Genomic DNA, 23,299 nt, shown 5'->3' on the forward strand with positions numbered 1-23,299 from the left:
GTGTGTGTGTGTGTGTGTGTGTGTGTGTGTGTGTGTGTGTGTGTGTCTATGGGTGTCTGTGGGTGTGAATTTTTTTTGGTAAGTCTAAATCATTGTTGGGTGTCTTCTATTCCTCTCTACCTTGATTCTTGAGACAAGGTTTCTGGCTGAACCTGGAGATGACCAATTGGCTAAACTGGCAGAATAAATCCAGGTATCAATCCTGTCTTCCACCCCGAGGGACTAGGGTAGTAGGTGTATGCCACCACACCCAGTTTTTGCACTGCTGATGGAACCCAAACTCTGGTCCTTATGTCTGTATGGCAGTCACTTTACAGACTAAGGTATCTTTCCAGCACTAACAGCAACTTTTAATTATTGAAGACAATTCTACTCAAGGAACCAGAAGCTCACTAGGACAGGACTTTTACTTAATATTACCACTAGACGCCAAACTCAATGTCTTGAAAAGCTTAGTTTTGTTAAAAATAAAGAATAGCTACTCCAGACCTGGCTGGTACTCAGTTGAAGAAGAGACCTTGATGGATGAAAAGATAGATCCATTCAACCACAATGGACACTGGCATGAACTCTGATAAAAATAGGAATGAGAGTTGCTATCTATGTGGTCATGCTTTGTGGTTTAATCTCTTCAATAAGTGCATGAGGAAAAGTGACAATGTACCCATTGTGCTGATTTGAAAACAGTTGAAAGGTTGTGAAAAAAATTAATAAAAATGATATCATTTGGGATGGAATGAAGATGAACTTTGTACCATTTGGTTCAAGGGTAAAGAAAAAAATGATTGTATAATAGAAAGGATATACTATTTGTAATAGGAGTTTTAGTGCCTAAAAACTGGACTGCTGGATTCACATCAGAACCTTGACTTCTTCCTCTGTCTGAAGTCATGTATTCAGCATTTCCATGTCTCTAGGACTCAGTTAGCTCAGGAGCTTTGTGCTCGGCCTGGAACCTTAAGATCAAATGTTCCCCAGTGTTTCCAAATGTGGATCCTTGAGAAACTGATTCTCTAGAACTAGGAAAGGAGGGTAGTAACAAGCCCAGTATGCTGAGGAGGTTCCTGCTCCTCAAACTCAAGGGGGTCTCTTTAAAAAAGCTTTTCTTGGCTATTGTGAATGGCACAGCAATGAACTTGGATGATCAAGCATCTCTGCAGTAGGATTCACAGTCTTTGTGAGTATGCCAAGTAGTAGTATGGTTCTGTCTTATAATAGATCAATTTTTCTCCTCTTGAGGAACCTCCATATTGATCTCCATAGAAGATGCACAAGTTTACACACACACCAATAGTGAACGTGTGTTTTCCTTTTCTCACAGTCATGACAGCATTTGTTGTAAAATATTTAAAAAGTCTTAACCCTTCTGACTGTTTAAGATGAAATCTCAAAGTACTTTAGTTTGCCTTTCCCTGATCCCTAAGGATGTTGAAAGTTTTAAAAAGTATTTCTTGACCATTTCTTTTTTTTTAATTCTTTATTAATTATACTTTATTCACTTTGTATCCCCCCTGTGGTTCCCTCCCTCCTCCTGTCCCAATCCCTGCCTTCCTCCCCCCTCTGCTTGCATGCCCCTCCCCAAGTCCACTGATAGGGGAGGTCTTATTTTCTTTCCTTCTGATCCTAGTCAATTAGGTCTCATCAGGAGTGGCTGCATTGTCTTCTTCTGTGGCTTGGTAAGGCTGCTTCCCCCTCAGAGGGAGGTGATTAAAGAGCAGGCCAATCAATTTGAAAGGGTTAGGCTAACTTTGTAACCTATATGTCTTCTAAAACCTATAGTTTTGAGTTTTAGGTCCAGGTTAAGCTAAAGCCTCTTAGTACCTTTCCAGAGAATGGAGGAATGTGACCCTATCTGTGAGGACAGATAAAAAAAATGCAAGCAAGCAATGACCTTCACTCAGCAAAAGAAGGACCAGACCCTTGTCTTTGAGATAGCGTTTCTTAGCAACGAACCTAGACTTCTTCTGAGTAGCTTTTGACCTCCAGCCAAAAGTCTGTAGCCCCTAATCTTCAATTGCAGCTGCATCCACACTTGGCAGGACTGGCCAAGCTTGAGCACCTAAGACTAACCAATTATCTTACTTTATAGCTTCCTCATCCAATCCTAAATTGCCATGACTGCAACTTCAAATCTCCCGAAATTTTTCTTTTAAAAACCTAAAGGCCTTTGTCTCCCGGTGCCACTCTTTGCTGACTGGCAGGGGTGACCCCATTGTGCAATGGTTAATAAACCTCTTGCTTTTGCAACGAGTCTTGGTCTGGGGGAGTTTCTGGGAAGGGCACGATCTTGAACTCCTGAGCTGTGAGACCTCAGGTCTTACAAATTCATGTCAGAGATAGTCCCTGTTCCTGTTATTATGGAACCCAATTGGACACTGAATTGCCATGGGCTACATCTGTGCAGGAGTCCTAGGTTATCTCCATGCATGGTCCTTGGTTGGACTATCAGTCTCAAGAAATACCCCTGTGCTCAGATTTTATGATTCTGTTGCTCTCCTTGTGGCGTTCCTGTCCTCTGCAGATCTTACTGTTTCCCACTTCTTTCATAAGATTCCATGCACTCTGCCCAAAGGTTGGCCATAAGTCTCAGTATCTGCTTTTATAGTCTGCATGGCAGAGCCTTTCAGAGGCCCTCTGTGGCAGGCTCCTGACTTGTTCCCTCTTTTCTTCTTCTTCTGATGTCCATCCTCTTTGCCTTTCTGGACAGGGATTGAGCATTTTAGCAAGAGTCCTCCCTCTTGATTAGTTTCTTTAGGTGTACAGATTTTAGTAGGTTTATCCTATATGATATGTTTCTATGAGTGAGTATATACTTTGTGCATCTTTCTGCTTCTGGGATAGCTCACTCAGGATGATCTTTTCCAGTTCCCACCATTTACCTACAAATTTCATGATTTCTTCTTTTGAGAACTCTCTGTTCATATGTAAAGTTATTCTTTTCCTTTAAAAATTTTTATTAGCCAGGTGCAGTGGCACACACCTATAATCCCAGCACTCTGGAAGGGAGAGGCAGGCAGATCTCTGTGAGTTCAAGGCCAGCCTGGTCTACAAAGTGAGTCCAGGACAACCACAGCTATACAGAGAATTCCTGTCTCAAAAAAATGTATATATTAGTTCTTTGAGAATGTCATTCAGTGTGTCTTTATCATACTTGCCCCTCCCCCCACTCCTCCCAAATCTACCCTCACTTCCCTATCCATCGAATCTGTGACCCTTTTATTCTCCTTTGATTTTTTCCCTTTTTTTATTCTTTATTAATTACACTTTATTCGGTTGTATCCCCCCCTGTGGTTCCCTCCCACCTCCTGTCCCAATCCCTCCCTTCCTCCACCCTCTGCATGCATGCCCCTCCCCAAGTCCACTGATAGGGGAGGTCTTCTTTTCCTTCCTTCTGATCCTACTCAATTAGGTCTCATCAGGAGTGGCTGCATTGTCTTCTTCTGTGGCCTGGTAATGCTGCTTCCCCCTCAGGGGGAGGTGATTAAAGAGCAGGCCAATCAGTTCATGTCAGAGACAGTCCCTGTTCCTATTACAATGGAACCCGTTTGGATACTGAACTGCCATGGGCTACATCTGTGCAGGGGTCTTAGGTTATCTCCATGCATGGTTGGAGTATCAGTCTCAGGAAATACCCCTGTGCTCAGATTTTTTTGTTTTGTTGCTCTCCTTGTGGAGTTCCTGTTCTCTCCAGATCTGGAAAAGATCATCTTGAGTGAGCTATCCCAGAAGCAGAAAGATGCACATGGTATATACTCACTCATATAAACATATCATATAGGATAAACCTACTAAAATCTGTACACCTAAAGAAACTAATCAAGAGGGAGGACTCTTGCTAAAATGTTCAATCCCTGTCCAGAAAGGCAAAGAGGATGAACATCAGAAGAAGAAGAAAACAGGAAACAAGTTAGGAGCCTTCTACAGAGGGCCTCTGAAAGGCTCTGCAATGCAGACTATCAAAGCAGATGCTGAGATTCATGGCCAACTGTTGGGCAGAGTGCATGGAATCTTATGAAAGAAGTGGGAAACAGTAAGATCTCCTTTGATTTTTACACCAATAAAATCTAGTTTGTTTTTTCCATGCATTTTTGTATGTGTGACCTTCCACTGGAGCATGGTCAACTTACAGGGGCCTACACTCTTAACAAAAACTGACTGCCCCTTACCCCCAAAATCAGAAGCCATCAGTTGCCAGGAGCTTCTCCTCTAGAGGTGGCACTTCATGCCCAACTCTCCTCTTCTTGTTGGGAATTTTTGTGGTGTGAATTTGCATGGGTCTTATGCATGCTATCACAGCTACTGTAAGTTCATATGTGTAGTTGCCCAGCTGTGTCCAGAAGACAGTGTTCCTGGGACTTATCCACTGCCTCTACTCCATTTTTCTTCAAAATGAATTCTATAAATATATGGAATCCTCAAAAAATAAATACAAATACGGTCTGGCAAGTTGGCTCTATGGGTAAAGCCACTTGCCATCAAGACTAATTGCCCCAACCATGGGGGGGGGGGTTCAACAGGTTCCTAAGGAGGGGTGAAATGAATGGGGTGGGACAAGAGACATGAAGAATGAAGACCAAGACAGTCTGTCTGATCAAGGTCTTGTTTATTTGAAAATTTTCACACTACTTTATAGGGAGAAGACAGGGAAGGGGAAGGATAGTTTATTGCTACAGGAGATAGCAAAGTGTTTTATGATGCAAGATACTGCACCTGCAAGCTACCGTAAGAAGGTTTCCTTAAGATATCTCAAGGATGCTCCAAGCCTAATGAGCAGATGTTCTCACGTAAATCTCTCACCCATGACCTTATATCCTACCTAGTGCAGCTGTTGGTAATGTTCCACTAATTTGCTTTGGCTCCACTAATTGGCTTTGGTTCCCGGCAACTAATAGCCTAAGTTTTATTCCTAGAATCAACATGGCAGAGAAAGGACAGACTTATGAGCTATGCTCTGACCTCCACTCATGTGCATATATACACATAGCCAAAAAAGTAACCAAAATATTGTAATTTTGAAAGGTGTTATGGAGCTGCAGAGATGGCTCAGGAGTTAACAGCATGCACTATTTTGGCAGAGGATGTAAGTTTGGGTCCCAATATCCATATTGTGAGGCTCACAACCATCTGTAACTCCAGATCCAGGAGATCCAATGTCTCTAGCTTCCTTGGGCACCTGCACTCCCAAGACCACATACTGTTACACAAACACACACATATACATATGATTAAAATGAAAAGAAAGCTTTCAAATTAAAAGGAAGTAAGCTACAAAAATACAACAAAAATTTTTGTCTCTAATATTAAAATGCAGAATCTGTATCAAGTTTAATAAAATGTGGTTTAAAAATTGTGTTCACACTACTTTATATATACAAATAGCTGTTTGAACATAAGACCTAGAAAACTCTGCAAGAACTAAACAAACACCAGGAGAAAAAAAAGACCAGGGGGTAGGAGCACTGTGCCTTTGAGATCTATGTGATTCTCAATTCTAGCAGCATGGCTTTTTGTTTTAAGGAAGTCATTTATTTCTCTGTCACCAGCCAGGATGGGGTGAGAGCCACCTCTCCACCGATAATTTATGAAAATGCAAAGAGATGCACATAGAAAGTACTAGAACAATAGTCAGCTCTCAAAAAAAAGAACTTAGCATGCAGTGTTCTTACTACTGCTCCATGCTGATTATCTCTCATTTGGTTTTTCTTTTCTTTATTTATACTTCTCTCACACAACTCATCCCAACTGCAGCCTCCCCTACCTCCACTCTCTCCCATATCCTCTCTTTTTCCATTTTCCTTCAGAAAAGAGCAGGCCTCCCAGTGATATCAACTGAATTTGGCATAACAAGATGCAATTAGACTACAAATATACCCTCATATCAAGACTGGATGAGACAACCCAGTAGGAGGCAAAAGTGTTAGTTAAAATATTGAGAAAAGTGGATATAGGGATTAGAATTAACCTACGTGTTGTTGTTGTTGGTGTGTGTGTGTGTGTGTGTGTGTGTGTGTGTGTGTGTGTGTGTTTATGAGTATGAATGCTCGTTGGTGCAGGTTCGTGTATGCCTATATGCAGGTTCCTGTGGACATGTGTGCATATGCAGCAGAGGCCAGAGGAAAATCCTAGATGTCATTCCTCAAAATCTGTCTTCCTTCTTTTTGGAGGCATGATCTCTCACTGGTCTAGAACTTGCCAATCTGTGTAGCCTTGGCTGGCCTGGACTCACTTTATAGACCAGACCAGCAAATCCCAGTGATCCACCTGTTTCTGCCTCCCAGTGATGTGGTTTCAAGCATGAACCACAAAACCTGGCTTGTTTTTAACACACAGTTTAATTATTATTGCAACACTATGCATTTATGCATTAAGTCCAGAAAAGGAAACAATTTATGTGTCTATGGACAGTTGAATAAATTTTTAATTTTTTTTTATTTTTGACATCATAATATAATTGATTACATTATTTCTCTTCACCTTTCATCCTTCTATTCTGACATACCACCCCTCCCCCAATGTCTCTTTTAAATTCAGTCTCTTTTTTCTTTAATTGTTGCTGTGTGTGTGTGTGTGTAAAACGAGCCTGTTTTTTATGTGGAATTTAAAGTTGAAATCAGCACTTGCACCTGTCATCTCTTTGCTAAGTAATCCATCTCCAAGTTAGCCTAGAATTAGTCTAAACTTTATTTCATTTGAGGGAGGGAGAGAGATTCTTTTCATCAATGTAAAAGTTAATCCAAATGTCTCCTAATCACGTAGGGGTCCTAGGCTAAAATCTGGAGGCTGAAAGTTTTTACATCTTCAGTATTTAATTTGGACCAAGAGAGAAAGCTCAGGGGGAACCATGAAGATTGTTTTTACATTGATGACACTAATGTGCAAAGCAGGAGGAGCACACTGTAGAGAGATTGGAATACATCCTTGAAGAAGAGAATGCTCTAGAAGGTCAGTAGATGGAAAATCTGAGAGAGGAGGAAGTAGATTCCTGGTGGAGGAGGAAGTAAGGGAGTGTTTCCCATACCTGAAGACCATCCCTACTGCACTGCCAACATCTTGACTAAAATAAGCTCAGCTCACTCCACAGTCAATTGGTTCTCTCTGCTCATGGGTCACTTCCTCAATCATTTGGCATCACTAGCCTTCATCGTGATCTCCCAGGACCACCATAGTTTGCATCTTATGAAATTGCTTGTGTTCTCTTTCATTCACTTCTTCATTGTTTGCTTCTCAACAAAAGCTACCATACCTAATCACCAAATAACACCTAAAGGACCTCAGTAAATGTCACTGAGTTAATTTTCTGCATGATTCTCTCCACTGAGGAAAATTCTTTAGCTCTAATCTCTGAGTTTCTGAGGTGGAAGGTGCTTGGGTCCCCTGTATTGAGAATGATGATAAGGGGACAGTGGAATTTACCCAGTGCTGAAGCAAGGCCATCTTAGGTTAATTTTCTGATAATTTCACTCCCAGGCTGTGTGACTTGAAAGAAATTTTTGCCTCTTTGAACCTTGTGTATTCCTAATGCAATGGGACAACAGAAAATAACTAGGCTTTTAATACGGTCCTGACATTCAGGAGGGAATTATGAACTGTGGACTTTTTACTATTTTGTCTTATACCCTTTGTTTGCATCAATAATATTTTGTGTGAACTGTAATATTCTCAAATGGTACAGTGAGGCAATAATATATGTCTATTATAATCACAAACATTGGTGGTATTCCATGATTTTCAAACTTTTTAATAAATATTGTGTGAATTGTTATAGGATTCTCTCTCACTCTCTCTGTCTCTGAGATTCTGAGAGATACTGTACCCAAAGATGTTAGGTGCTTGCCAAGGATCTTTCTCACAATGAAAGAGAAAGAAATGCAACAGAAATAGCATCAAAATTGATCTTGGGAACTTAGGAGATGGCTTAATCAGTAAAATTATTATCTTGCAAGCATTAGGACCTGAGTTCACTTCCCAAGAAACTGGGCATTGGCCATGCATGTTTGTGATCTCTGTTCTAAGGAGGTGAATCAGGCAGGTCCTGAAGCTCTTTGACCAGTCACACCAGCCTACTTGGCACACTCCAGGATGCTAAGAGACTCTGTCACAAGAGCACTTGGTGGTGTGTGTGAGAGAGAGAAAGCTCAGTAATTAATTAAGAGCACTCGCTCCCCTTCCAGAGGACCTGGGTTTGATTTCCAATACCTACATAGTGGCTCACAGCATCGGTAACTTGAGATCTGAGGCTCCTAACTCCCTCTTCTGGCTCCATAGGTACCAGATATGCCACATGACTCACATTTCTATATGCAGGTAAAACATTTATACACATAAAATACATACTTTAAATGCAACGGATAGGACCTTTGGAACAATATGTGAGGTTGACCTCTGACCTCCACACACACATGTGCACCTACATATATACACACAGGCACAAGAAATAGTAATCATTGTGCTGATGGCCCATAATATAATAATAAGCAATAGAAAATGAAATCACACTAAGAAGAAAAACAATTTTTGGAAGATTAAAACTAACAATCTTGTTTCACTCTAACTCTAGATTTGTGGTTAGGAATTTATTTCTGTGTGGATAATAAAAAAAGAAATTTAAAAACCATCTAGCAGACTACATCTATTGCAAAGTATACCAAAAAGCGATTGTAGTTCTTATTGGGCACAGAGCTTATCATTCAAAGCTTCACTTATTACAACACGTAAATGTTACTCTTTTTATGTTTTCTTTGGTGACATCATTCCTACAAGGTAAAAAGATACAAGTTCTCTTCTACCCTGTGAGTCTCAGAGAGTGAGCTGAGTTCATCAAGCTCGATGGAAAGTACATTACCCAATGATTGTGTTCAGACACCCCTTTTAATAAAGACACTTTATTTAGTGTGTGTGAGTGTGTGTGCCTGCACGCTCATGCATGCACATATGCACATATTCAAAAATTTAGAGGACCTGTGTAGAGATTGGAATGAAAAACATCTCTCATACACTCAGGTATTTGAACATTGCAAACTCAGCTGGTTATACTGCTCAAGAACTTAGGAGGAGTGGCCTTTGTGGAGAAAGTATGTCGCTAGCGTGGGCTTTGAGAGTTCATAGCCACAGTCTACGTCCAGGGTGCTGTCTGTTTCAAGCTTGCCACTAAGGATGTGTGCTCTCGGCTTCTGGCTCCTGCAGCCGTGCCTGCCCACCTCAATCAACTCTTGTTGCCATGGAGCCATGAGCTAAAATAAGCTCACTCTTCCCTGTTTTGCCTTAACCATGAGGTTTTATCATAGCAACAAGAAAAGTAACTAATGCAAACAGGGACCTTGCTTAGAGTTTCTTTCAAATCTCAGCTAACGCTCTACTTTTCTGGACAGTTGCCTGCACCACTAATTTCTCCAACAAATGTTGAAGACATTCATAAGTTTAAGCCATTGTGCTTGTTCCTGAACATGCTCTTTTATCTCCACAGATGGAGACATCACTTGAGTTGACCAACATGACCAGAGTCCAGCAATTTGTGCTGTTAGGCTTTCCCACCAGGCTGGTCATAACAGATGCCCTGTTCACGGTCTTCCTGACTCTACCTGCTGACACTCCTGGAGAACACACTCATCATCTATCTCATCTGCAGTCACAGTGAGTTCCACAAGCCCATGTACTTCTTCCTGGGCAACCTCAGCTGCCTGGAGATGTGTTATGTGTCAGTCACCATGCCCACCCTACTCTTGGGGCTGTGGACAGGACCCTACCATATTTCTTTTGTAACTTGCATGACTCAACTCTTCTTCTTTGTCTCTCTCATCTGCACAGAGTGCACCCTCTTGGCCTCCATGGCTTATGACCGCTATGTGGCCATCTGCCGCCCACTGCACTACCCACTGCTCATGAGGCCACAGGTCTGCCTGGGCTTAGCCTTGTCTTCATGGCTTGGTGGGCTGGTGGTCTCAGCGGTAAAGACAAAATGCATTGCAAGCCTCACCTACTGTGGCCCCAATGTCCTCAACCAATTTTTCTGTGATGTCTCCCCACTTCTCAACTTGTCCTGTACACACGTGGCCCTCACAGAGCTGGTAGACTTCATCTCAGCCATTGTCATCTTCTGTGGAACACTCCTGGTGTCCTTGGCCTCCTATTCAGCCATTGGGATGGCTGTACTCCGCATGCCATCAGCTGCTGCCCGCTGCAAGGCCTTCTCCACCTGCGCCTCTCACCTGGTAGTGGTGGGCATCTTCTACTCAGCAGCCCTCTTCATCTACTGCCGCCCCAGCCGCATCAAGTCCATGGACCTCAACAAGGTGCTGTCTGTCATCTACACGGTGGTCACACCTCTCTGTAATCCTATCATCTACTGTCTGAGGAACAGGGAAGTCCACACTGTGCTGAGGAAGACTCTCCACTGGCCTTGATCACCATCTTCCATACATGAACCTCTCACACCCTGGTTCAAATCTTTCCTGACCCAGCGACCACAAATAAACTTTAAATGCTAACTAAAAATTTTAGAATATTAGAAATTTTTTTAAGGTTTTCTCTTTTTTAATTTTATTTTTCTTATTAGTTACATTTTGTTAATTCTGTATCCCAGCTGTATGCTGCTCCCTCATTCCCTTCTCAATCCCACCCTCCCTCCCTCATCTCCTCCTTGCCCCTTTCCAAGTCCACTGATAGGGGAGGACCTCCTCCCCTTTCATATGACTCCGTTTTGTCAGGTATTTTCAGGACTGGCTGCAAAGTCCTCCTCTGTGGCCTAACAGTACTGCACCTCCCTTGTGGGGTGGGGAGGTCAAAGAGCCAGTCATTGAGTTCCTGTTAGAAATAGTCCTTGTTCCCCTTACTGTGGGAAACCAATTGGTTACTGAGCTATCATGGGTCACATCCGAGCAGAGGTTCTAGGTTTTATCTATTCATGGTCTTTGGTTGAGTGTCCATCTCAAAAAAGTAGAAATTTTTTAAATATTTTCTAGAGAAAATATTTTCCTAGGGGTTCAAATATGAAAAACCATTAAGAAAAAATATCATTAAGAGAAAAATGATCAAAATTTTGAATAATTTGTGAAAGTTCAAGAATAATATCTATTTGCTAACCCACATGTGTATATGTTTAATTTCACTCACACATTCACATTTGGTAGTCCTGTAATTTTTATTGCTAATTAACTGATTTATATATATACATATATATGCATGTATCAAGTGAGCCTGTAGGAGTCTTCAAAAATAGATACTATGTAAAAAAAAAATTACGTTTAATGAGTCATTTTCTGCAACAACAAAGAAAAAAATCAATTTACATCTCTATCAATAGTATTTATACAGTGAGAGTTTAATTATAAGGTTAAAATATGAGCTAGTAAAAAGGAAACAATTTGTGTTTTAAATATTTATTTTTATTATTTTAATTATGTATACACTTGTATGGCTATGTGTGGGGTATGTGCATGTGAGTGCAGCCACCCACAGGATTCAGAGCCATCAGATGTCCCTGCAGCAGAGTTACCTGCAGTTATGAGCCACTCTATATGGACGCTGGGACTTGAGCTTGAGTCCTCTGCAAGAGCAGTGAATGCTTTTAAACACTGAGCCATTTCTCCAGCCCATATGTTTCATGTTTTAGCATGAAAATATGACTAACTCATAGGTATTTAAAATCCAAGTAAGATGTGGTATGAAATTCTTTCATGTGTATATGATGTTTGTGTGTGTGCATGCACATGCCTTAACATGTGTGTGGAGGTCATAGGCCAACTTCAGGTGTCAGTCCTCAACTTCCATCTTCTCTGAAGCTTTCCTTTCCCCATTTCTTCTAATCCACAGGGACCAGGGAATCCTCTCAGGTCTAGAGAACGTGTTTAAACTCTTGTCCCTGCCTTCTCTCACAGAATAGTCAACTCAGGACTAGGATAATCCAGAACAGAAACACTGAGATGTGCATGTGTGTGTGTGTTTGGTTTAAGACCAAGGACAGTTTTATCCAAGATGTACTGAAAAGCTCCAGTCCTTGGCATCCCCTCCTTATGGCCAGCTGATTCCATCTGACCACCACCAGAGCCTACTCCACGTTCAGCATCAGCAAGAAAGGATTTGTAGTTATCTACCTTCAACCAGTAGGTGAGAAGACCCAGAGAAATTCTTTGAGGAAATGAAACAAGTAACAACAGAGCTGAGGATCTATCTCAGGTGGTCAAGTGTTGCCTAACATGCCAGAAGCCATGGGTCTGAACCCAGGCAATATAAAATAGGGAGTGATGGTACAGACTTGTAATCTCAGTACTTGGAAAATAGAGATAGGGAGATCATAAGCTGAGGTTATCCTTCACTAGATAACAAGTTCAAAGCCAACCTGGGATAGATGAGGTAAGATCTAAAAGCTAATACAAGGAACAGCAGAAAGAATGTGCTGTTTCTTCAGTAACATCATGCTGGCCTCAAACTTGTGATCCTCCCACCTCGGTAAGCCTTGGAATGCTGGAGTTACATGTATGTAATAACAGGTATGTATGCTTGGCTTTAGGAAAAAGCTTGCATAGAACACACAATTGTTTATTAGGTACCATCTTCAAACACTTGGAAGAGATTGACTTAATGCTCTTGATAACTGCATATAAAAATATAAGCATATATGGGTAGAGATAGTGAGATTGACAGCAGGGAAGCATGAGTGGTTTCTGAAGCACCACATACTTACAATGGAGAGATAACATGTCAGGATGTCTTCAGCCTCTTGATTCCAGCAGAGGTTCAGTTATCATCCCAAAACTGAGAAGCTGGGTGCACAAGCAAGGCTATTATGGAATCTATTCATTTCAAAGAAAAGAAATGGCCCTAGATTACAGAGAAGACAAAATGGCTTGAAGTGGATAAAATGATTCCTAGAGCCACACAGCTTCAAGGTTCTCAAACATTTTGGTGCCAACAGCTGAGCTTGCCTAATGACAGTGCATCCATTGCTCTGTGTCTGGCTCTCTCTGCTCAAAGCCTTCCTTCATGAGCATTTGTGGAATGGTGTAGAACAATGACTATTGAAAACTTTCTTCTAGCCAGTCGTCTTGTTGAAGAAAAACTTAGGATTTCATTTAAGACAAGAGATTTTCAACTTGTCCCTGTTTAATTACGAGCTCAAGCCTTACAGTAAGGTCTTGAATTTAACATATTGTTTTTTCCCTCTTTTGTGGGGCAGAGAAGTGATATTCACCACAGTAGAAGATGATTGTCTCTCTTTTTTAAAAGTACACAGTTGACAGTTGAAGAGAGTTAGTAGCCTGATCAGGGCACAGATTTGGGGAATCATCATGACATGTTCCTCTGGGGAGCAGTCAGAACATTTTGAACCTAATATAGATGCTGCCGAGTTGGAATTGGGTGTCTTCTGGTTCTCCTGATGTGCTGAGACACTTTGGGTGGCTGGTAGATATTTGCATGATTTTTATGGAATTCTTTGCTGCATTTCAATCCGTTGGTCAGGAAGGGTCACCCAGAAAAGCATTCACGAAAGAGATGAGCAGTGAGTGGGGTCGATAGGATGGGGGAGAAAATGAAACTCAAAGGCAGAAGCAGGGAAGATGAGACAACAATGTGCGGGGAGATTACAGGAAAGGGAGAACTTGGCAATGAAGTCACTGCCAGACTCTTCAGAGTTTTAGCATCAGTCCTGAGGCTGGATGAAGAGCCCTTTTCAACAGCTAACAGAACCCCAGCTGCAGAGAGTCAGAACCTAACTTTTGAGAGCACTCGTGTAAGCCTGCAGAAAGATCTACCACCCAGAAAAAAACCCTTGCTAATGACATGCTCCTGTGCGGACAGAATCAGCCCCACACTGCTCTTCAGACACTGAAGAGGCCTGTTCAAGACAAAGCATAGGCACACCCCTCTGGTGATAGGACCAGTGTGAACTTTTCTGATAGTCTTCAAGAACTGGAGAAATCGCCTGGCATGTGCAAGCCTTGGGTTCAGTCCCCAGCCCTACACACCCACAAACACACACACACACACACACACACACACACACACACACACAACTTTTACCGTGAAGGCTCTGGGAAAGAGTATTATTATGAAAATGAGTTCTTACCAGTTTGTCCAAGTCAATATTTAAATCTATAAAGTGGAAATTTGACCAAACCTAATTTCTGACATGTATTATGGAATGACTGAAAACTATAGAATTTTAAATATTTATTGACTTCTATTAAAAGTTAACATATAAAGTACTGGGTTTGGAATTTCATTTCTATATGTGCATATAATATACTTTAATAATAGCTCCCTCTCTACAAACATCTTTTACTTCTCTCACGCCTTCTTTTCCTGTGCTATATTCACAATATCCCCACTTTATTTTAATTTCTAATATAAAAATAAAAATGTTATTAAAAACTCAAGTTATACATACTTTCTATTGTACTGAGAGGCAGATGAGCACATAACTTGGTTAAAAAGCTGAAGGTCTTCTGAGCTCCTTATTCTCCTCTCTCAAATGTTGATATTACACGCATGTGCATCAAAAGCTTTAGATACATACTTTTAAAAATGCTATTTTTAATTAATTAAAATTAATGTACCTTAACAATCATACAGAAATGCAATCTGTGTGTAAACATGCATGCAGTATAATTGTGTGTGTGCATGTGTGTGTGTGTGTCAACACATGTATCAATACATGTATATAGGACAATTTTGGGTGTCTTCCTCCATTTATACAAACACATATAATTAAAAATAAAACAATTAAACATTAATAACAGTTGAATAATATTAAGAGAATCATTTTGTTACCTAAAAATTAATCAGAATTGTCTGGATGATAGGTGGCTCATGCCTTTAATCCCAGCACTCTGGAGGCAGAGGCAGAGGATTCTCTACCAGAAGAGTTTGGGGCTCCTCTGGTCTACAGAGGGGATTCCAGGTTAGCCATTGCTACAAACAAACAAAACTAATCATACTAACCTGTGATGAATATTTAAAAAAATAAAAAAATTTTTAAAAAGGATAGGTCATTTTAAAAACATATCCCAGCTTTGCCCAGAAGTATATCCCTGTCATCCTAGACCTGTGAGTCAGTGGCAGGCTAATCTCACTGAGATTGAGGCCAGCTTGTTCCACAGAGTGAATTCTTTTGTTTGTCTGTTTCTTTGTTTTGGAGGCAGTATTTACTTGTGTGTTTTAATTTTTTTTATTCATTTTTCATCCTGGTCATGGGCCTCTCCCTCCTCTTCTCCCGCTTCCACCCTCCTTCCCTTTTCCCCTATCCCCCTCCTCTACTCCTCAGAGAGGGGGAAACCCCTACCCCAGCATATCAAGTCGCACTAGGAATGAGTGCACCCTCTTCCCCTGTAGTTTGGCGAGGTAGCCCCAACAGGGGAAAGTGATTGAAAAGAAGGCAACAGAGTCCATTTCAGAGTCGGCCCCCAACTCCCTCCTAGGAGACCCTTATGAGGACTAAGCTATCTATCAGCTACATCTGTGTGGGGGCCTAGTGCTAGTCCGTGCATGGTCCTTAGTTGGTGCTTCAGTCTCCACAGGCTCCCCTGGGCCCTGGCTAGTTGTCTCTGTTGGTCTTCTTGTGGAGCTCCTGTCCCCTCTGGGTCCTTCTATCCTTCCCCACACTCTTCAACAAGACTCCCTGCGCTTCACTCAATGTTTGGTTGTGGGTGTCTGCATCTGTTAACATCAGCTGCTGAGTGAAGCCACTCAGACAACAGCTAGTCTAGGCTACTGTCTGCAATCACAGCAGACCATAATCTCCCTCGTTTACATTGTTATTTTTCTTTTAAGCTTGAGCTTCAAAGAGTATTATCTGCACATGCCTCCATTAAAACTTTATGTCTAAGTTTGTTTTATATTATATAATGTCTTGATCATATCCACTCCCACCCAGCTCCTTCCAACAATCCTTCTTTCAACTTCATGTTCTCTTTTAAAAATAACCCATTGTCCAGTTAGTGGTACTTATATGCATGTGGGTGTGGAGTCCTCTGCTGGAACATGGGCAATACAGCAGTGGTCCCCTGACAGACCTGCAAAACAATTGTCTTCCTTGGGGTTATTTCAAACATTCAGTTTCATTGTGGCATTTTTAAAACAAAGCTTGTTTTTGTTGATTTTCTTCCCTAATTCTCTCCAAGTGTATATTTCTTTATACACTTTATGCATACATCTTTATATTTCATTTCTGAATTTAATATATGAGAGGAAATATTCAATACCTTTTTCACTTATCATGATGATCTCCAGTTCCAACCTTTTTATTTCCTCTCCCTTTGTGACTGAATAAAATCCCACTATGTATACATAGCACATTTCCTGTTTTCACTCACTGTCAGGTACCTAAGATGTTAGGATACAGAACTTTGAATTTGTCAGGGCCCAGTTTGTAAATCAGCTCCACTCACTCACCCCCCACCCAGTGTCTTGAGTGTATACTTCTGATCCTGTCCTCCCCTGTGATTTTGCAATGATAAATCATCTTCAACAAGGTTCGTGAAGCTTTAAAGGGATAAAATTTGAGAAGTGAAGAGAAAGGCTTTGGCCCAAAGGAGAGCTTAAGACATAGGACATAGTAATTATTATTACTGCTGTACTGTTTAATCATTTGATGCTTGTGCGGTTGCCATTTAGAATGATGCTGACCAGGGAATAACAATCAGAGAGAGTGGCTAGACAGGGGCTTGAATTATCCAGAGATTTGATCCCATCTCTCTTGTTGGTCATATGATTTAAAGCAATCATTTTAATTGGGTTTTAATTTCTAATGAAAAAAAAATGTTGTGTGTGTGTGTGTGTGTGTCACATGTGTGCTTGTGTCATGACATGTGTGTGGAAGTCAAAAGACAGCTTTCAGGCATCTGTTCTCTCTTTTCACCATGTGAGAGTGACAGGGATCAAACTCAGGTTTGTAGCAAGCAGCTTTACCCAGTGAGCGGTCACTTCGGCTTCATTTTAGCACTATGCTCTATAAAATGAGGGTAAGGCTATCATTGTATAATGTTCTAGAAGGAATTGAAAAAAGGAGAATGAGAGAAGGGAAAGAGAGAGAGGATGGGGAAGAAAGTGGTAGAAAAAGAGGAGAGGAAGAAGGAAGGAGAAGGGAGGGATGGAAATTCAGGAGAAGCAGCAGAAGAGGAGAAGGGGTGGGGAAGAAAGAGGAAAGAAGAGAGAGAGAGAGAATATTATTCTAGGCTTTGGAAAGTAGTCTGTAGCTGTTTTGTTTTGTTTTGTTTTGTTTTCAAGACAGAGCTTCTCTGTGTAGCTCTGACTGTCCTGGAACTCACTCTGTAAACCAGGTTGCCTCAAACTCACATAAATCTGCCTGCTTCTTCCTTCAGAGTGCTGAGATTAAAGGCATGACCATCACCATCTGCCTTAGAATACTCTTAGTGAATGTATCACTTACTGAAAGAAAAGAAAACATGGTCAGAAAGACTATATAAAGATGACATAGTATAATATATATATATTTTATCTTTGTGACCTATATGTGTATATATAGTAATATAGATTGTGTGTGCATATAGTGACACATACATATAAAATATATATTTGTATATATATTACATATGTATGCATGTATATATAACAACACACATATATATGAGCATATATATGAACACACGTATGTGTGTATATGTGTATTATACATATGTATCTATAAACTTCATAGTAATATATATTATATATTAATAGTATTATATATTTACATGTTATTATATTATATATTCTATATATAATATAATATAAATATAATTATATCATTATAATACATAGTTAATTTTATATAATTATAATATATACTTATCTACAAAATATAATTGTATAATAATATTAATATAATATTATATATAATATAGCTTCATAGTAAGATTATATATGTGATATATATCAATAGCCTGGGATTCACTGTATAGACCAGGTTAGCCTCCAGCTCACAAAGATCTGCTTGCCCCTGCCTCCCAAGCGCTAAGGTTAAACAATCAGACTTGTGGAAAGGCCATCATTTAATTTTTCTTTGGAAGAGGAATTTACTATCCACTGACACACTTGCTTGGTTGCGATATATACTCAGGGACACCAAGCAACGCTTACATGCTTTGTATGAAGTCACAGATTTAGTGAGATAGCATGCTCACATAGTGTCCCATAAATCTGCAATGTATTTCTCTAGAACAACTCAAACTGATGTTAGACTGACAAATGTGTTGGAGATCTCCCAGTACTCTGAAGGTCATCTCAGGATTTTTTTATATCACTGTGTATCACCAGGAATAGAATGTCAACAATTTTCTTTGTCTCTCTATAAATGGAGAGATTCCCTGGAGTTGGCCACTTGAGGTGTAAAGCACTGTGAAAATCCTTCTAATTATTTTACTATGAGGCTTCTGAAGGTCAGATGTTAACAATCTGTCTCTCTACAGATGGAGAGGTACCTAGAGTTGGCCAACATGACCAGGGTTCAGCAGTTCATCTTGCTGGGATTGTCCACTAGGCTGGACATAAGGGATGCCCTGTTCACGGTCTTCCTGACTCTCTACCTGCTGACACTCCTGGAGAACACACTCATCATCTATCTCATCTGCAGTCACAGCGAGCTCCACAAGCCCATATACTTTTTCCTGGGCAACCTCAGCTGCCTGGAGATGTGCTATGTGTCAGTCACCATGCCCACCCTACTCTTGGGGCTTTGGAATGGATTCTATCAAATTTCCTTTAAAGCCTGTATGACCCAACTCTTCTTCTTCATTGTCCTTGTAGGTACAGAATGTATCCTCCTGGCCTCCATGGCTTATGACCGCTATGTGGCCATCTGCCGCCCACTTCACTAGCCACTGCTCATGAGGCCTCAGGTCTGCCTGGGCTTGACTCTGACTTCATGGCTGGGTGGGCTGCTGGTCTCTATGGTCAAGACCACTTGCATTGCCACCCTATCGTACTGTGGCCCCAATGTCATAAACCATTTCTTCTGTGATGTCTCCCCATTGCTCAACCTGTCATGTACTCATGTTGCCCTCACAGAGCTGGTATACTTCATATCAGCCATTGTCATCCTTTGGGGTTGCTTTCTCATGACTATGGCCTCCTATGTGGCTATTGGTAGGGCAGTTTTGCACATGCCTTCTACCACTGCCCGCTTCAAAGCCTTCTCTACATGTGCCTCTCACCTGGTAGTGGTGGGCATCTTCTACTCAGCCACTATCTTCATCTATGCCCGCCCCAAACGCTTAGAAGCCATGGACCTCAACAAGGTGCTGTCTGTCATCTACACCGTGGTCACCCCCATGTGCAACCCTATTATCTACTGTCTGCGGAACAAGGAGGTCCAAGTCGCTTTCCACAGAACCATGCACTGGTCCTGAGTTGACCAGATGACTGAGTTCTGGGGGAAGGACCTTAAATTACCATCTATTTTTTTATTAAAATTAATTCACACACCATAAATTTCACCTTTTAAACAGGAAGCAGCATTTTATTCTTAGCTTCATTGCAATTATGCAAGCATCACCACTATCAAGAATATTTGCTTTTGCTTTCAAGATAAACCAAGGCATATTAGAAATCATTTCTAATGTCCACTACTCATTACTCCAAGCCCCCAAAACCCAACAGCCTATGTTATGTTTCTGTAGATTTGTCACCTCTAGACATTTTATGATAATGGGTTCATGCCATCTGTTGCTATTGTAACTGACTTATGTTGAAAGTTGTATACATTGCTACATGAATTAGTACATTTTTTGTACCAAAATAATATTACATTTTCTTGATGATCTCTATTCTAATTTCTCATTTACCAGTTAATAGACATATGGGTTGATTCTGCTTTGAGAAAAACTTTGGCCTAATGGATCTGCAGACGTTCTTTTATTTCTGTAAAAATCATTATTGCTGTTATTTCTATATGGGAACTTTTCTGCATTATATCTACACAGGTGTATATGACTGGTACCCACAGAGGTCTGAACATAGCATTCAATCCCCTGGAACTGGAGTTATAGAAAGTTTTGAGCCACCATATGAGTGATGGAAATCAAATATGGGTTCTCTGGAGGGGCAGTCAGTGAGTGCTCTTAACATGTGATCCATTTCTTAGGCTCTGTGAATACCATTTTAAACATTTTTAAAGACCTCTATTTATTCTTTGATGACTGCATTCATGTATACAGTGTGTCTTGGTCACATTTCCCCCACCCAGTGTGCCTCCTTGTGTACTCCCCAAACACTTCATCCTTCTGCCTTCATGTGTTTTTCTTAATCCTCTGAGCCCAACTAGTGCTGCCTGAATGGGCATGAACAACCTGCCAGAGTCCATATCACTAAAGAAGAATGGCTTACTCTCCTACAACAGGCATCAGTTGTCAATAGTGTCACAGCTGGGGAAGAAATCTCATGAGCCCTGAACCATCCATGCTATAATTATTGACTAGATTGATCTTGTGCTGATCACCACAGCTTCTGTGGATTCATGAGTACAATGGTCTTATCACATCCAGAAGATGTCATTTTCAGCATCATCCCCTAGCTGTAGTAACCTTTCTCTCTCTTATGGTGAAGAGAGTTTTGTTGTTGCTGCTGATGTTGTTGTTTTTGTATAGTTAAAGATGTTTGTTTAAGATGTATTAAGATGTGTTTAAGATGTATTAAGATGTATTAAGATGTGTGTGTGTTTGTGCGTCCGTGTGTGTATGTGTTTGTGTGTATGGTACATGGATGTGTGTTTTCAAAGACCAGAAGATGGCCCTGAATCTATAGAGCTGGAGTTACAGGTGGTTGTGAGTCACCTGATGTGGGTAGCTGAAAACTGAAACTGGATCCTCTGCAAGAGCAGTACGTACTCTTAACTGCTGAGCATCACTCCAGCCTCTAGTGCAGTATTTGAAATGAAATTTTTGTTTAGAAGAATTCAGAGAAAACTTGATTTACTTAAAACCACAAATTATGTTCACTTAGTTGATACTTAAAATTTTAAAAGACATGTCCCATGGATATTGGGCAATGTTGGCAGAGGCCATTTTGAGGAGTCACATACTTAAACCCTAAAGGTGAATGAGAACATTTTCAAAACAGATTTCAGTAGCAGAGAAAAGCATTAATCAAATTGTCAGGATACCTTCTAAGGAACGTTTGATCATAAGCATCAAAAATTAGAAACTTTGAAGATTCTGTGATGACATCATCGTAAGCAACTTTGATCCAACAAATAGCGTGAAATGTAGGCATCCACTCCGTTATAAAAAGAATCCCCAAGGTCTATGCTTATAGTGAAAACTATTTGACAATATCCATATTCAAAGTATTAAGTTCAGAGTTGGAGACAGAAAAATTAGGAATTCAAGTTCACCCTTAGTTACATAAGGCCAGCCTGAGCTATATGAGGTCCTGTCTCAAAAGACCAAGAAACAATGTATATAACCACACAACTGCCATTTTATATTATGTGTTTAGATGAAGAACTGTTCTCAGCATCAATTATTATAAAATAAAAATATTGAGAAATTCTTTAAAAAAAAGACCCCATAACAAACAGCAAGTTCATCTATATACTGAACACCCACACAATGGAATACTTGTGTCATTTCATGTACTATTGTGTTATGTTTCATGATGTCAGTCATGTGGGTAGAGAGTTGGCTCAGTTGATACAGTACTTGCTCTGCAAGCATGGGAACCTGAATCCTATTATCTACAGGAAGTATACCGGGGTGGTAATAACATATTGCCCAAATGTGTGAGCTTGAAATTTTTCAGTTAACATAAGAGCCAGTGAGGCTAAGGGATTTATTTCATTTTTTCCTCTATATCATCATTTAGTAGTCTCATAAGTATAATTAGAACACATCCATTTCTCTTGAGTGACTGTCAACATAAACTACTGTTTAAAATAAAAATTTACAAAACCTTCCAGTTTGATGGGCAAGTCACTAAGTTATTCCATAAAAGGTCGTTCTTTTATTTTATTTTCTCTTTCTTTTTTCTTCAGACAACATCTCACTGTGTAGCCCTGGCGATACCAAAACTTACTATGTGAACCAGGGTGGTTTTGAACTCACAGAATATTGCCTGCATAGTGCTGAGATGAAAGGCATGAGCTACTGAAACTAGCTTAGTTTCTCTTTTTATTAATTAATTTATTTTTTATGTGCATTAGTGTGAAGATGTCAGATCCCTTAGAACTGGCGTACCAGACAGTTGTGAGTTGCCATGTGGGTGCTGGGAATTGAACCTGGGTCCATTTTGAAGAGCAGACAGTGCTCTTAACTACTGAGCCATGTCTCCAGCCCCTAATTTACTTATTAATTCAATTATAAAGCTAATACAAACTTAATGCAAAATATTAGGCATATAAAAATAGACATATAGAAAAATATTAGGCATATAGAAAATGTGAGTTTCTCGTGGTTCTTTTCATTAACAAAACTCTCCTGGCAACTGTTAACTATATTCCATCTCCCTTCAAAATCCTGTCTAGATACACATTAGTGTAAATAATTACTGCTGTCACTATCACTGCCATTGCTGCCTTATGAGAATGACACAACCATGTAATTGTCTTTTATTTTCAACTCAACCACCTACCTGGATTATCTCTCCATGTCAGTAGCCAGGTTTAATCTTTGATTAATGCATATCTTTTCACAATATGTATATTATAAATGTAAATAATATTCGAATAGATCTTTAAGTTATTTCCAATCATTTCAAATACTTATTTATACAGTGTCTATTCTAAATGTCACAGTTTTGCAATAACAATTTTTATTGTTCAATAACATATTGTTCACTATCTGTACATACATACATGTAGCATATATGTTAGGATGCAAAGAATAAATGATAATCTCTCAAATTTGTATTTAATAGATGGGACGTTGATCTTTCTGTCACTTACTGGGCAGATATGTTTCCTTGTCAGCATTTCTGTTCACAACTATTTTTATTTTGTTTTTATTTGGAATATTCCTTTTTACTTTTTCTTCTTTCCATCCTTCCTTCCATTCTTCATTTTTTTTCTTTCTTTTCTTCATTGCTGGATAGTTTTACATCAACCTGACACAACCAGTCATCTGAGAGGAAGGACCCTTGATGGAGAAAACGCTTTCATAAGATCTGGCTGCAGGTAAGTCTGTGGAGTTGTTTCCTAATTAGTGATTTATGTGGGAGGATTCAGCCCATTATGGGTGGTATCACCCCTGTGCTGGGGGGCCTAGGTTATATAGGCCATAAGGACCAAGCCAAGAAGCAGCACTCCTCAAGCCTTTGCATCAGCGTTTGCCTCCACATTCCTGTCCTATTTGAGGTCCTGTCCTAATGTCCTTCA

At 40.2% G+C, this 23,299-nt stretch overlaps 2 protein-coding genes across 2 annotated transcripts; both read left to right on the plus strand.

The window, feature by feature from the left end:
* The first annotated feature begins 9,460 nt into the window (after positions 1-9,460).
* LOC129687494 (olfactory receptor 5-like) lies at positions 9,461-10,400 on the plus strand. Its single transcript, XM_055621919.1, is given in 2 exon segments — positions 9,461-9,570; positions 9,572-10,400. Coding segments are annotated over 2 exon segments (936 nt in total). The 5' UTR covers positions 9,461-9,463.
* An 8,001-nt stretch (positions 10,401-18,401) lies between these two features.
* LOC129687491 (olfactory receptor 5-like) lies at positions 18,402-19,340 on the plus strand. Its single transcript, XM_055621915.1, is given in 1 exon segment — positions 18,402-19,340. A coding segment is annotated over 1 exon segment (939 nt).
* The last annotated feature ends 3,959 nt before the right edge of the window (positions 19,341-23,299 follow it).

Source organism: Psammomys obesus, unplaced genomic scaffold, assembly GCF_907164565.1.
Source record: "Psammomys obesus unplaced genomic scaffold, mPsaObe1.curated_primary_1811, whole genome shotgun sequence".
In the NCBI taxonomy this organism is placed as follows: domain Eukaryota; kingdom Metazoa; phylum Chordata; class Mammalia; order Rodentia; family Muridae; genus Psammomys; species Psammomys obesus.